Raw genomic sequence first — 16872 nt, 5'->3', positions numbered from 1 at the left:
TTAACTGAAGGTGTAATTGGCAACACAAATCACCTTTACTTTTCGGAGCTCTGTCTGCTACTTCAGTTAACTAATAATCAATTAACTGTCTGTTTCCATCACTAATTAGCATTATCACATTGGTGCTTATGGTGGTGCTTGCATTGTTACCGACAATTCTACTTCCTGATATCTCAAACTTCGATGGTGACGCATAGAATCTACAATGCAGCTACCTTTACTTATAACCACTATAATCTACAATACAGTTGCCTTTATTGGTAAGGGCACGTTGGACTGTGTGTAGATGGATTTCGAATAACAGATCTCATGTAGCATTTGCCAGGAGATATAGACATGTTGTGTGTATTGAGAAGACAAGATTTTTTGAGTTAACGCATACAATCAACTACGGATAATTTGGCTTATCAATCAGAATTACGACGGTATTTCACGAGTTGGCTACAACATGCAACTGTAGGGATTCACTGAGGTGATAAGGCAAGGGTTCTGTCATGTAGGGTGCTGATTCGTATTCAGTGCCTAATGTATTGTTCTCTGAAGATGTAAAGTTTACCGTTGCACACATTTCACTCTATCAAAAGAAAACTGTGAAAATTAACTTGTAAAAGACCCAAGCAAGTAAGAAATGTGTTGAAAAGTTCTCGAAACTAGGAAAGCCTAAATTAAGCAGAACTTTGGGTGTATGTGGATATATGGAACGTCTAGATATTTCAAGTACCCACTGAAGTTAACAGAATTGTAAAGATATTGGCACTGGTAACGTGTGGGTAACACCGGATGCAATATATCGATAAAAATATCGTGGAAAAGCTTTTTCTATGGAATCCCTGGAGAAGGAGGAGCAACAGACTAGTGTTTAACGTTTCGTCGATAACGAGGTCATTAGAGACAGAGCACAAGATCGGACGGGGGAAAGGGTTGGAGGCGGAAGGAAATCGGCAGTGAGCTTTCAAAGGAACAATCCCGGCACTGGCCTCAATCGATTTAGGAAGATCAAGGGAAACCTAAATCAAGATGGTCGTACCCGGGATTGAACCACTGTCCCCCCGATTATGGTATCCCTGTGGTATCAAAAGCAGCGTAGGAGATTTAAATAGCTACATTAACTTTCAAAGTGAAGGATTTTCGAGATACAGCCGGAAAACTAAGCGAGGAAAAGAAACTGTAGATTTATCAGTTACATTAAAAGTACCATACAGTCAAATTACTCAGATACGATTTTATAGTTTACGTTGTAGGCACAAAGATGAAAATTCCCCTAGATATTTGGTGCCTTGTGTAATTGTCTACACGTAGCCCTCAACCAACGAGTATTTCAGCTGGATCTTCTGCGAAACTCAAGTGTTACACAAACTTACCTATCTTTGGAGATAGAATGGTGTCGATTGTGGCTCTTTTATTCCGATACATTATTTCGATCTGTCAGTATGAGTCTAACGCATATTGTAGATTTCCGCGTGGTACTTTTTATTGGGCACTCTGAATGTGTAAGCTTTGCTCTGCACGTACATATATTTTGTACTTTACGATTGTGTTTCGTTGAGAGGTTCCAAAAATTGTCACTGTAGGACTACTCTTGTAAAACATGTATGAGAACAGTTAATTTATCTATCTTACTAAATCTGATGTAAGTACAACTAATGCAATGCCTAAACAAGTATACAATGGGTGAGGTAAAATATTCGGATGTCAGACACGTTGTATTGCCACTGTCAACATAAAAAACAGTTCGGTCAACTGTTATATTTTATAAAAAGTAGGAAATAGCGTAATCCTTATACTACAGCACATTGTTCCTCTATCAAACAGGTCATAGGAAAATTGCTTATCCATGATTCCTGTGCAACGGAACCTACTTTTGGGTGCCAATCGACATCAATACGTTGTAATATCACGGTGTAATACATATGCTAGAGATATAATTCTTTGCCACAGGGGTGATACAGAAAACACTATCTATATGTCAGGTAAGTGTCGTCAGTATGAGAATACGTTAGGGTCAAAGGCTGCTTGTACGTGCGTATTGGATTTGCTCCGCCAACGACAGCACTGTATCTCCCACCACACGTTTTGATACGACACGACGTATCTCTAAAAACCGTATCGGAGCATGGGCGTGTTACTTTCGCACGGTGACCCTCCAAAATTTCGCATTTTTTCGATGTGACGTACTACCGGTTTAACTTTTGAGAGATAAGGTCAAGATAACTTGTTTTACTGTGATAATTCTTCACAAGCCATGATATATAAGCTCTTACCACCAGTGCCCATCCTTGGTATCGTCATTCGCTGTGAACCATCGAAAGCGCTGACGACTTCTGGACATGAATCTAAGAGGTGAGCTGAAAGCTGCAGCCACGTCCTAGTTTTTTGTTATTCTCTCTGACAGCCTTCATTTTACCTCTGCAAATGTGTTAGATCTGCTTTAGGACTCTTTTCTATGCCAGGTACATTCCTGCGTCTATTAACAACTCCCGCCGAGTGCTGCCAACCATTTTATATCTCTCTTGTATTCTGTTTCTACGAGAAACTTGTTTCTTGTGCTATCTTTTCGGATTTGCTGTTTAAAAACTGTAAGAACAGCAACATTCAACTCACTTAGAGACGACTAACAAAACAGGACAACAGTCAAATGTAACTTATGCATTCATTACTCATAGTCACAAATTTATATGCAGTTAAAACTTATTGACTGCTCAAAAGATGTACTGTGATTGAGACCGCTCGGTTTAGATTTGCACATCATAGCTTTCCTATTTGACAGAAGGTTTTCACATATCATAATAACCATTCATTTTGTTCAGTTCCGGTAATGTAATACTTCCTGGATAAACCAAATGAGATACTATACTACGACGCAATTCGACTCCTCATAAACTTAATACAGAATTTACTGGTATTTTAATGAAAAATCGCTTTCCCTTAACATTAAGTTTTCTCACAGTTCGATAGTGTTTCTGCCATAATATACGCCACAGTGGATTAACTAAGGTTTACAAACACCTCTTCATTTTGCATCAACATGTTTATACTCATTATTTCCGAAGAACAGTTTTGGAACAGTATGGGACCCTCTGCAACACAATCAGTCTTCTTAGCAACACAAGTAATAGTTTAATTGTGAAATCGAAGATTCGTAGTTACGACTGTAGACTTTCTCGCAATCTAAAAACGCAGTTACTTGCAAAGAGTAATCATAACTTTTCTGTTGCTCCTGTAACGTTTAATTCTTTTCAAGGACTTTAGTAAATTTTTCTTTTGTCAATATTTTATGAAAATACTGACAGAAAGTTGGATTTTGCACATTGCTCTAAGTTTCGTTTTTTCTACAGTATCTGTCTTAGTTTTTAGTTGTAATTCTCGTTCTAATTTTATATTTATACTCTCTTGGTGGCATTACCTTCCTGTTTACAAACATAAAACTTAGGGGAATGTAACACATTTGTAGTATGTTTCTTTAGGACGCGTTGATCGTCATTAGTTTCAGACACATGTAGCACTGTGTGGTATTCATCATTTTGCTTGTGGTTCGAGACAATACGGATTCTTATAAATACTTAATTTACTGCAACTTCTTAAAGCTTTCGTGACTTGTAGTGAAATTTGAAACATTTGGTCTTTGTGTGCCGCGATTTCTTGTTATGAGTACCTCATTCAGTAAAAGATCCCGATATAAGTTTTTCTTCAGTATTGTCGATCACAAATTGACGAGGTCTTAGAGTGTCTCACATAAATCGGAGCAGGTTATCGCCTTTTTGTCATTTACCAAATTTAACCCAAGGTTTCGTGTTTCTGCTGATAAATGGAATAAACAATGCGTGTGTTATGGTCTTTTACTGTAAACCTATATAAATGACAAACCGTTTAATGCGACAGCGATAGCAATATCGTACCGTTGTTCATAATACATATGGCGTTTACTTCCGGTTACTATAAGATCACGAATTTATTTTTCCTTGGAACAAGTGAATACTAGTAGATTATGGTATCTTCAAATTGATCTGGACGTTCTGCGATGTTGTTGTTCATGCGGGAGTAATTATTCTTAACAGGAACAAAGGTTTTGACCGTCTTCATCATTCTTTCGCAGGAATGGATCTATTGAAGGAGGTCAATAAGTGTATGAAATATTTTTAAATAATCTTCATTCTTCTGGTACTCGTGTGAGGAGTAAAAGTAAGAATATCTGTCCATTATATGAGCTGTTTCTGTCAGATGTGTAAGCTGCAAATTATCGTATCATGAGTATATTCCACAGAATAGTTTACAAAATCCATTTGGCTACGAAGATATGCAAACATTTTGTAATAGTCTGAAAAGAATTAGGTTTACACTAATCTACTCATGCAATTTCGTGTTACCGGTATCTTTATGATATATGTGAATTCTGTCTTATATTTAGTGATCTGAATTTGCGCTTAATAAAACGTAACTTCGTCAAAAATTTTCATGATTTGTACTTGCATCATACGAACCTGTTTTGAAAATCTTTTAGGGAATATCAAATTCCTCTCGATCTCAAAGTAAAACAAACTGCTGAGGATTGTTAATCTATCGACATTTTCTTGTCAGAGAGGTATATTATAACACTAATATATCATTATGGTTAATATGGTTGTATCGTACCTAAGAGTAGTATGGTGTGGAAGCTTCGAACACAGTCGAAAAAAATTTCTTCTCAGATGAAAACGTTCGTTAGTATACACATAAGGAAATTAATCGACTTGTGGACTACGATTGTGAAACTCGTTAACTTTCAGTGCGTACGCTGTGTATTAAATACTATCGAATGTAACTTCCGTCATTGAAAAGGTGAACGTAGACAGAGGTTAGTACTCGCTGTGTTCACAATGTGTTCAACGTGTCCCACGGGCAATGAAATATGGCGAACTGTTCAGGGAAACCGATAGTATTCGCTGGGTATAGATTGAAACACGCTAAGTTGCAGACAGGCCCAATTAAAAGACACTTACATATAAGCTTTCGGCCACAGTCTTCTATGGAAAGAGAGAAACACACACTATTCATTCACACAAGCAAGGGCAGCTAACGGACACATGACAACCATCTCTGCCAACTCGGGCCAGAGTGCCGAGCTGCCGAAATTGGCGGTCATGTGTGCATGAGGTGTGCGTTTCTTCCGAAAAGGGTTGTGGCCGAAATCGTATGTGCAAGTGTCTTTTAATAATTGCTGACGGCAACTTTGTGTCTCCTCATTACGATAAATAGTAATATATCTTGTCCTACATTGTGTGAATAAGTCATAACTGTTCGCGTAAACGCTGCTATAATGTCACTTCTGGATTTTATACTAGGGTCATGAGAGCTGCCGATATTGAAAACTCCGCTCGTGCTGACATTTCTGCGTCGGTAGGAATCCGCGTGTCATACATACTCTTTGAAAAACTGAAGTATACTCTTCTTCCGTTGAAGGGAATAATGACGACAACAATCAGCTGATTGCAATTGTAGAAAACTGTCACAAGCGTACGATGAAGCAAGCATCAGTAGCAAATGCAAAACTAATGTCCTTTTTGAACTGCTACTTGCACAAAAGAACTGAAGAAGCCCCTATAGTTGTGTGTGCTGCACGCTAAGAGCACTCAGGACTGTGTCAGCCTTTTAGAAGAAATAATACCAGAAGAAGCACCAAACAGTCTAACAGAGCAATGTGAATTTAGAATATCTACGGCAAGATCAGGACAAAATATGGCCTGCCTAACCTATATTTACAATACATGGGCACTTCAGTGCATGTGCCTACTCAGTGCTTCCTTAGACCTCAGGGGTCCCCCAAGTAAGATGCAAGCTTACAAATGTACTTCACCGTGAAACAGGCAGGTGGCGCTCTTAATCACGTCCGCAACACCCTACGTGCTATCGTATCTACAGTCCCAAACGAGCGAGAAACGAAATTATTTCGGGGCTTGAAATTTCATTTTAAGCGGCAGAATTGCAACGATTCATGGACGCCAAAACCACAGGCCTAGAAGAATGGTTTGTTTTTAAATGGTTTAATGATATTTCATGTACAGCGATCCGAGTTGGTCTCCTCCAAATATTAACGACCCCCTTCCTACTGTACCAAGTTTATTCCAGGGTCCACTGGAATGTTACATAACTGAAGGAAAGTTACATATAGTTGCTTCATGGAAAACACGCACGACTTAACTCCGTATCATTTGTACTGAAAATATATGTAAGTGGGCACTAGGAATTATTAATATTCTTGGTTTAAATGTCTTGCTGTATTTTAAACTTAACATAAAATACATTCCTGTTCTACAACACAAAATGAGGTCACGAAGGGACTAACAGCACAATTCACTGCACACTTGTATACCGAACAGCACAACTCACTACACACTTGTTTACCGAACACTGAATCTGGTAATTCCTTGACGATATTGCTTCTGGGTCACACAAAAAGAAATATAGTCTGTCTTATGAAGTATTCTGATAACTGCTACTAAATTTTAGCAAATAGAATTCTGTAAATGACAGTAAAATATTCACCGAGATTTCTTTTACTTTCAGCAAGTGTGTTAACGACCGTGTGGGTCCTAGTCGCTGTAACAGCAGTCGACGCATCACCTGTAGGTGAATGTCCACCAGTAGATGCGCTGGATCACACAGACCATCTACCAGACAGCAAAAACTGTTCACTTTTCTACAAATGTGATCACGCAGCACCTGTATTGTTTATATGTCCTGATGGGCTCCACTTCAACCCTGTATTGGAAGTATGTGACTGGCCAGACCGTGCAGGCTGTTCAGGTGGATCACCATCAACTGTAGCTCCCAGCTCACCCTCAGCTGCTCCTACAAGTGCTGCCACAACAGCTGCTCCAACGGCAGCACCAAGCTCTACAGCCAATCCGACATCTGCTCCATCAGGAGACTGCCCAGCAGTCGGCAGTTGCCCACAATATGAAGACGAGAACTCTATTGCTAAGCACCTTCCCCATGCCACAAACTGCAGCCAGTTCTGTAAATGCGACCATGGAAAACCTGTCACATTCGACTGTCCTGCTGGACTCCACTTCAACCCTACACTAGAAGTATGTGACTGGCCCGACCAGGCAGGCTGTTCAGGTGGATCAGCGTCTACTGCAGCTCCCAGTTCACCCACAGCTGCTCCCACAAGTGCAGCCACAACAGCAGCTCCAACGGCAGCGCCAAGTTCATCAACATCTGCTCCTACAAGTGCTGCCACTACAGCAGCTCCAACGGCAGCACCAAGCTCAACAGCCAATCCAACATCTGCCCCATCAGGAGATTGCCCAGCAGTCGGCACTTGCCCACAATATGAAGATGAGAACTCTATTGCTAAGCACCTTCCCCATGCTACAAACTGCAGCCAGTTCTGTAAATGCGACCATGGAAAACCTGTCACATTCGACTGTCCTGCTGGACTCCACTTCAACCCTACACTAGAAGTATGTGACTGGCCCGACCAGGCAGGCTGTTCAGGTGGATCAGCGTCTACTGCAGCTCCCAGTTCACCCACAGCTGCTCCCACAAGTGCAGCCACAACAGCAGCTCCAACGGCAGCGCCAAGTTCATCAACATCTGCTCCTACAAGTGCTGCCACTACAGCAGCTCCAACGGCAGCACCAAGCTCAACAGCCAATCCAACATCTGCCCCATCAGGAGATTGCCCAGCAGTCGGCACTTGCCCACAATATGAAGATGAGAACTCTATTGCTAAGCACCTTCCCCATGCTACAAACTGCAGCCAGTTCTGTAAATGCGACCATGGAAAACCTGTCACATTCGACTGTCCTGCTGGACTCCACTTCAACCCTACACTAGAAGTATGTGACTGGCCCGACCAGGCAGGCTGTTCAGGTGGATCAGCGTCTACTGCAGCTCCCAGTTCACCCACAGCTGCTCCCACAAGTGCAGCCACAACAGCAGCTCCAACAGCAGCACCAAGTTCATCAACATCTGCTCCTACAAGTGCTGCCACTACAGCAGCTCCAACGGCAGCACCAAACTCAACAGCCAATCCAACAACTGCTCCATCAGGAGATTGCCCAGCAGTCGGCACTTGCCCACAATATGAAGATGAGAACTCTATTGCTAAGCACCTTCCCCATGCTACAAACTGCAGCCAGTTCTGTAAATGCGACCATGGAAAACCTGTCACATTCGACTGTCCTGCTGGACTCCACTTCAACCCTACACTAGAAGTATGTGACTGGCCCGACCAGGCAGGCTGTTCAGGTGGATCAGCGTCTACTGCAGCTCCCAGTTCACCCACAGCTGCTCCCACAAGTGCAGCCACAACAGCAGCTCCAACAGCAGCACCAAGTTCATCAACATCTGCTCCTACAAGTGCTGCCACTACAGCAGCTCCAACGGCAGCACCAAGCTCAACAGCCAATCCAACATCTGCCCCATCAGGAGATTGCCCAGCAGTCGGCACTTGCCCACAATATGAAGATGAGAACTCTATTGCTAAGCACCTTCCTCATGCCACAAACTGCAGCCAGTTCTGTAAATGCGACCATGGAAAACCTGTTACATTTGACTGTCCTGCTGGACTCCACTTCAACCCTACACTAGAAGTATGTGACTGGCCCGACCAGGCAGGCTGTTCAGGTGGATCAGCGTCTACTTCAGCTCCCAGTTCATCCACAGCTGCTCCCACAAGTGCAGCTACAACAGCAGCTCCAACAGCAGCACCAAGTTCATCAACATCTGCTCCTACAAGTGCTGCCACTACAGCAGCTCCAACGGCAGCACCAAACTCAACAGCCAATCCAACAACTGCTCCATCAGGAGATTGCCCAGCAGTCGGCAGCTGCCCACAATATGAAGATGAGAACTCTATTGCTAAGCACCTTCCACATGCATCTGACTGCACCAAGTTCTGCAAATGTGACCATGGGACACCTGTTACATTTGACTGTCCCGCTGGACTCTATTTCAACCCTACACTCGAAGTATGTGACTGGCCATACCGTGCTGGCTGTGCAAATAGTTCGGCTTGAAAGACATGTGCTACCAGTATGGCTCTATAGCTTCAGCCTACCAATATGGCTACTATAGCTTCAGCAAAACCAAGTGGTTGTACACCTGGTATACCCACAGTGCTATTCGCCGATAAAGACGCTTATGAAGCAGTTTTAGCATGTCTTACATATGTAGAAGATTCTATTGTTAAGCATCTCGGACGGAGAACCAACTGAGGTGTATATTGCTTTTGCAGTCATGGCGCACCAATCACTGAAAAATGTTCTTTTGAGCTGTTTTTCAGCGTGAAACTACAGGTGTGTGACTGTCCTCTTGACTGTATATGTAACTAAGTGAAAATCTAATAGATGAATTTATATTTAAATTTATATTTCTTTTTATTCATGTCATTGTACTATGTGCAAATTAATTTCATAATACACAGCGAAGCGCTACGTTTAGTTTTACTGAACTCATATTTAGACTCTTTACGTAGACATAGAAAGAGCAGATGTCACATATGTTGAAATGTTTTTGTTGCTCCGCTGAAATACAATGCCCATTTTTGTTTTCGAGTCAATATAATAAATAATGATTGCATTTAAAAGGTCGTTCGATCTTTATGGTCCCTGGACTGTATAGAATTCCTTCTATCTATGATACTGGCACTATAAAATACACATTTTCCCATGTTTCCTACTGGTAACTCCGCCTACTGGTAACTCCGTAAAAAGTTTTCACTAAATCTGGGGTTTCTTTAGATTGTATGTTTTGTGAGAAATCACCTGAATTATTGTTCTCTTAACTTACTTATTATCACATTTAGGTGATGTTTGAGCTTGGGAACTGTGTGAATCAGCAAACATAAATTTATTGTTTCAAAAGCAGAATGCATGTCATAGTAGTCCTCAGATTCGGGTTGTCATCTTGTTTTTCCGGTCTACCTTTGATTTCCAGTTTTTGACGGTGCAACTGCACCGTTAATCGAAGTTTCAGACACAGCTACGTGTCTAGGCAGCAGCCACATGTACACTATCGTTTGAAATACGTGTCTATGTCGACTCCGTTAGTCGTGACAATATTATCGACGAAAATGCAATTCTCGACGTGGCTTGACATATCAAAACAAGGCACCTACCTTTTATGACGGGGGCCATTACGTTGTATCACTTTACTCGTCAGGTAAAACTATGCGACAGTGCATGCATGGTATCCACCAAAGGAAAGTTTACCTTCTCGTCACGCTGACTATGGTTTGTTTATCAGTATCAAACATCACATTACCAAGCAAATAGCCAACGGAAATACATCCCGCGTGCTTGTTTAGCAGTAGTAACTCGTTAGACTCGACATTCGATCAAAGGCATTCTTTGTTTGTATAATTACATATTGGCTAAAGACTACTCTGATACTAAAACGAAAAACTTTGACTTCTCGCAGGAAGAGCCGAAACTAAGAGCAGGAATCCCAACAGGAATCAGCTACATCAGAAAAATTATGGATATGGATAGAATTAAGTTTCCTGTCAACGGGATAGTTGTACAACTTAATTATTTTTCAGAAAGATCATCAAAGGAAAAGTAACATATAAAGCTACGAATGGATGTAAATTAATCAGGGAGACGTAAGGCTGATGACAGAGATAACACAGGTCACAGAGATAACTTGTAGATACACTAATGTAAGTAAAAAACGGATCAACTGAAACTAGCACATTATTGTGATCAACTATTTTTTTACTATCTTATATAAGGCAAAACAAAACGTCACGAAATCAAATGTATTTTCTACCAAAATAAATATGTATCAACAGCTTGATGTTACATATCGTGGAGTATGAAGCCCGGAAAAGAGTCCAAACATTAAAAATTAAAACGTTAGCAAGTAAAGCTGACGCATCAGCATATACAAACTCGTGTTCAGAAGAAGCAGAACACCTTGAAGACTAGGTCATTCATATTCACAGGACTTATACACTAGTATGTTCTGCAGAGGTGATGAGCATTTAAATCATGTCGGCCCGTGGGTGCAAGGTCAACATCGATATCGCGGCGCAACGCCCTTTATTCATAAAATATGCCTGCTGTTCTCGACGTTGCTGTAAATCGAAGGTAATGTAACAGCGTGACTTCAGCAGGTGTGCAGGATGACTCGCAGACGTACGTTCCAATTGCACCTTCAAATCAGTCAGTTTGAAAGAGGGCGGATTATTGGTACGAAAGAATGTGATGCATTCATCCGGGTGTATCGGGTGTGTGCAGAATGATTCACGGAGAACCATAGAATACGACGAGAATGGTCAAGTCGCACCACCCAGACCACCCGCCTAGAAGATCAGAACCTCATCCGAATGGCATTGCGAAACAGATATGCTTCCTCCTCAGCTCCGGCGCAACAGTGGAACCGTTTGACACATTGTACACTACCAGGGGTGACAGTCCGTCACCGTTTATTGCGGCAAAGATTACGTGCGCTCAACCACTTGTCCACCTACCTTTAAAAAATATGCAGAAACATGCTAGACTGCCGACCGCGGTGGTCTCGCGGTTCTAGGCGCGCAGTCCGGGACCGTGCGGCTGCTACGGTCGCAGGTTCGAATCCTGCCTCGGGCATGGATGTTTGTGATGTCCTTAGGTTAGTTAGGTTTAAGTAGTTCTAAGTTCTAGGGGACTAATGACCACAGCAGTTGAGTCCCATAGTGCTCAGAGCCATGCTAGACGGCCCTGGAGTATGGTGCGACGTCATTAGGGGTACGAATGGCATCAGGTAGTGTTTTCGGACGAATCTAGGTTCTGTTTGTTTGAAATTGGTGTCTGAATTTTTGTTCACCCCAGACAGGGTGAGCAGCATCATAGCAACTGCATTTGCAAAAGACATACAGTGCCAACAAAATACCTTGCGATGTGGCGTGCTTTTGGTTAGAGCCACAAATCAAAGTTGGTGTGTGTCCAGTGCACTGTGATCAGTGTGACCTGCTTGAATGACACCGTGCAACCAGTAGCCTGCAAAAACACGTGTCTTCTTGATGTCACAGGATGTCAGCCTTTTGCAGTGGCCCCCTCAGATCACCAGACTTCTCGCCACTCGAAAATAAATGGGATGTGGAGAAACGACTGGTGCAGCGCTGTGACCCAATACCAACCACCACAGATGAACTTTGGAACCAGGCGAATGAAGCATGGATGGCTATACCACACGACGCCATTCGCGTTTTATGCACGTCGATGACATCACGCATGGGACAATTTATTAGGGCCCATGGCGTACCACAGCACCTGCTAGGTAACAGGACACGTGCTCAAGCGAGGTGACTGAAATGTTGATCACTTCGGCAGAACATACTCATGCACATGTCTTATGAATATGAACGTCCTGCCTGTATTCGCTCAAGGTGTTCTGTTTCTTCCTGAACATGAGGATACAGGGTGTTACAAAAAGGTACCGCCAAACTTTCAGGAAACATTCCTCACACACAAAGAAAGAAAATATATTATGTGGGCATGTGTCCGGAAACGCTTACTTATCATGTTAGAGCTCATTTTATTACTTCTCTTCAAATCACATTAATCATGGAATGGAGACACACAGCAACAGAACGTACCAGCATGACTTCAAACACTTTGTTACAGGAAATGTTCAAAACGTCCTCCGTTAGCGAGGATAAATGCATCCACCCTCCGTCGCATGGAATCGAGAATACGAATCAATGGGTGAGAATGGAGTGAGACAGAGTTGTAACCTATTCGCGTTGTTATTCAATCTGTACATTGTGGAAGCAGTATAGAAAAGAAAAAAAATGGAGAAGGCATTAACGTCCAGACAGAACAGATAAAAAACTTGAGGTTTGCCGATGACATTGTAATTTTGTCAGAGACGGCAAGGGAGTTGGAAGAGCAGTCAAATGGAATGGAGAGTGTCTTGACAGAAGGATATAAGATGAGGATCAACGAAAGCAAGACAAGGATAATTGAATGTAGCAGCATTAAGTCAGGTGATGATCAGGGAATTAGATTAGGAAATGAGGCACTTAAAGCACTAGGCGAGTTTTTATGTTTTGGCAGCAAAATAAATGATGTTTCCCGAGACAGAGAGGATATAAATTTAAACTGGCAATGGCAACAAGAAGAGAAATTTGTTAACACCGACAGTAGATTTCAGTTTTAGGAAGTGTTATTTGAAGGTTTTGGTCTGGAGTGTAACCATGTATGGATGTGAAACGTTGCCATAAACCGTTTAGACGATAAGAGATTGGAAGCTTTGGAAACGTGGTGCTATAGAAGAATGCTGAAAATTAGATAGGTAGATCACTCATAAGGAGGTACTGAACAGAACTGACGAGAAAAGAAATTTCTTCCATAATCTGACTAGAAGAAGGGATTCTTTGATAGGACACATTCTCAAGCACCAGGCGATCACAAATTTATTATTAGAGGAGGTGGGGTTATAGGGCGGTTGGGTATCTTAGAGGTAGAGCAATGAATATAGTAAAAAGATTAAGAAGAATGTAGGTTGCAATAGTGGTCTGAAGATGAAGATGTTTGCACAGGATACAGTAAAATGGAGAGCATCATCAAATCAGTCTTCGGACTGAAGACCACAGCAACACTGGTAGATCCTTAGGAATAAGACATATTTTAGTTTTGAGAGTAACTGAACAGATTTTCAGCCATAGAAGATCAGAATAAAGTGGTAATTTATGAGTAATGCTACGATACCTGTGCCACAGGCATATAGACAGGTCTGTGCAACGTTTTGGTAATGTTGACTACAAAATTATCCTAACGAAACTATAAAGTTTAGGATAAACAGGACTAGGATTTACTGGTTCCTGAGAGAATACCTTGGTAAGAAGGGTAGAGATAAAGCAGAGGTCAAATAAGGCGAAAATATTCCTTATACAATTATTCTCTAAGCATTGCAGCAAATTAAAACTTTTTTGGAGTTGAATGTAGAATGTCCATAAAATTTATGACAACACTAGGTAGTAAACAAGAAAAAATCATCAGCATGTTAAGCACTTACAGCCCAGTGATCAGTTATAGACGACCTGTGCTTTGTAGCTGTGACTTGTTGCTATTTGTTATCAGCCATTCACGGAATCGTTTTTGGGACTCAAATGCACGAATTAGAGACTGAAATTCCCAAGTACATAAGAGAAGGTAATAACAAGTCAAGTAGTAACGTGGCTTTTAGCACAAATTTCTTTAAAGATCATCTAGCAGTCATTTAAGTACATCGAGATAGAACATTAGTAACTGTTGCACTGAATGCTCTGCCGATGATAATGGAACAAGTTTCAAATTTCACCTAGCGCAGAAAAATAAAAAAAAAACTCAAAACAAAGTTTTCTCCTCGCAGGTAGTTAATATAGATTAGGAGTAGGTAAGAAGCAAAATTAGATATCAGCATAATACTTTCATCGTTCTAAAATATGTTTTCACTGTATAGTGCATCGTAGAGCTAAATCTTATCCACTATGTCTTGTATGCAAATGAGCACCCTCCATTCAGTTTCCTGATTTTCCAAATCTCATTCAGATGAAAGAAGTTACCTCTGTTTTTGAAACAGGTAACAGGGAAAACACGAATATTGGAATGTGAAGGAAGCTATATCATTATGACGTCAGCACGCATGTGTGTGTGTGTGTGTGTGTGTGTGTGTGTGTGTGTGTGTGCATTTGTGTGTGTGAGTGTGTGTGTATGTGCGGAGTGCAGTGTGGTGTGTGTTTGTGTGATAGGGAGAAAGGGAGGGAGAGAGAGGGAGAAGAAGAGTGAGAGTGAGAGAGATGTGTGGTGCAGGGCATGGCACGTGCTGTGCGGCTAAATAGTAGCTAAAATAAATTAATAGTTTGGCTTGGCATTCTGACTGAAGGAGACTACCAGTATGTTAACATTATGTGTAAATACTGCTTGAACAGTCCTCAGTCCTGTAGGAAACTGCACGTATGAATCACCTAAGTTTTGATTATGTTTTCTTTTTGTGCAGAAATGGGATGCCTTCAGATTACTATAGAATACACAAGGGTCTAACTATGGTACTGCTAACAGGAGATTTTATATGCTCTGTGGTGCACGTTGCAGCTTCACTCCCTCTGGAAGCAGAGTACCAGGACTGTCGCGAAACTTCTGGAGAGTCTAATCAATAAGTAACTTAACATTTTACAAGAATCCACACTTACAATTCATATTTAACACAGATTTTAACCATGGTTTCAAAATACATCCACATACTTATGCTGATAATATTTCATAAGAGATATTTCTGAATGGATACGTGCTTGCATGTGTGTATTCAATATATGTATGAAGAAACGAGAACCAATAGTTAAGAGACGTACTAGTCAATTAAAGCACGTTCTTTTAGTTACTTACATGACAATATGCACGACAAGAGTGGTATTTAAGCAATAAAATTCCAACTTCGCTGGTCAGCGTATTAAACTTCTAGTTATAAAATGTCTGGATCTTATTTCACTTTATGGTGGCTTTGGTTTGTCGAGTGGCTTCATTTAGAGGTAAAACAGGACACAGGTGGATCTTCTTGCCATACCATGGTCAATAAAAGGGCCCACAGTAATCTTGATGTTTTATGAATTACCCTTGTTGCATATGTACTGTGCCCAATAAATGCCATAGCTTACCCATATTAAACATCCACCAAACCAACCACTTCGGAAACAGACTTTTTATCTCCGCTCCTTTGCATAGCCACACCAGCGAATACACCCAGCCAAAGACACCAACCGAACTGCTACTTTTTTTGGCGCGCTCGCAAGCCCAGCGATAATGCATTTACAATTCATTACACTCCTTGACAATTGCTTTTCCCTGACTAGGCCAGCGTGTCTACTTGCAAAATGTTAACATTCCATGCGTTTTCTCTTTCTTAAGTAACAAATAGCACTTGTAACTTGACAACAAATTTACAAGAATAATATTCAGCGCAACTAGTAAAAAAAATCCCTCAAAGCACGTTGAAAATGTATGGCCATTCTCAGAGTTGTGGTGTTATATGGCCAGAGAACTGTTGCAAGAACAACATAAAAAATACGTAAAACTTAAACGAATGCAAAGACTGGGGATTTTGTACTGATGCTTCAATTCGAGATGCTTATAATAATTTCAACAACGAAACTTTGTCTTGAAACCTCGCAGAAAATCCAGTGTATGTTAAGTCTGCCAGCGATAGGAACCGAAGTATTACCGACGACAGTGCTGCCAAAGCAGAGTTACTAATTACAGCCTTCAGAAGTTCCTTCACTAAAGACGACGAAGTAAATGTTCCAGAATTCGAATCAAGAACAGCTGCCAACATCTGAAACTTAGAAGCAGATATTCTCGGAGTAGTGAAGCACATTAAGTCAATAAAAGCAGGTCTTCCGGTCCAGACTATATACAAATTAGGTTTCTTTCAGAGTACGCTGATTCAATGGCTCCATACTCAACGATCATATACAACCACTCTCTCGACGAACGATTCGTACCCAACGACTGGAAAGTTGGGAGGGTCACACTAATAGTCATGAAGGGCCATAAGAGTAATCAACTAAATTGCAGTTCCGTACCATTGACTCCAATATGCAGCACGATTTTGGAACATAAATTGTGTTCGAACACTATAAAGTGCCTCGAAGAGAATGGTCTATTAACACACAGTCAACACGGACTTAGAAAACATCGTTCTCGTGATGTGCAACTAGCTCTTTAATCGCACGAGGTGTTGAGTGCTATTAACAAATTATTTCAAATTGATTCCGTATTTCTACATTTCTAGAAGGCTTTTGAGACCGTACCTCGCAAGGGGTTTGTAACTAAATTGCTTGCTTATGGAATACCGTCTCAGTTATGCGAATGGGTAGCGATTTTCTGTCAAAGAGGTCACAGTTCGTAGTAACTGATGGAGAGTCAT

General features: G+C 41.2%; 1 protein-coding gene across 1 annotated transcript; it reads left to right on the top strand.

Moving 5' to 3' along the window:
• Nucleotides 1–2275: 2275 nt before the first annotated feature.
• Nucleotides 2276–9571, top strand: LOC126354073 (mucin-19-like). The gene is made up of 2 exons (XM_050003447.1): nt 2276–2340; nt 6541–9571. The coding sequence occupies exons 1-2, from the start codon at nt 2328–2330 to the stop codon at nt 9000–9002; spliced, it is 2475 nt and encodes an 824-aa protein (XP_049859404.1). The 5' UTR covers nt 2276–2327; the 3' UTR covers nt 9003–9571.
• The last annotated feature ends 7301 nt before the right edge of the window (nt 9572–16872 follow it).

This window comes from Schistocerca gregaria, chromosome 3, assembly GCF_023897955.1.
Source record: "Schistocerca gregaria isolate iqSchGreg1 chromosome 3, iqSchGreg1.2, whole genome shotgun sequence".
NCBI lineage: Eukaryota > Metazoa > Arthropoda > Insecta > Orthoptera > Acrididae > Schistocerca > Schistocerca gregaria.
Note: the sequence above shows the minus strand (reverse complement) of the source record. Positions and strands in the feature narration are given on the sequence as shown.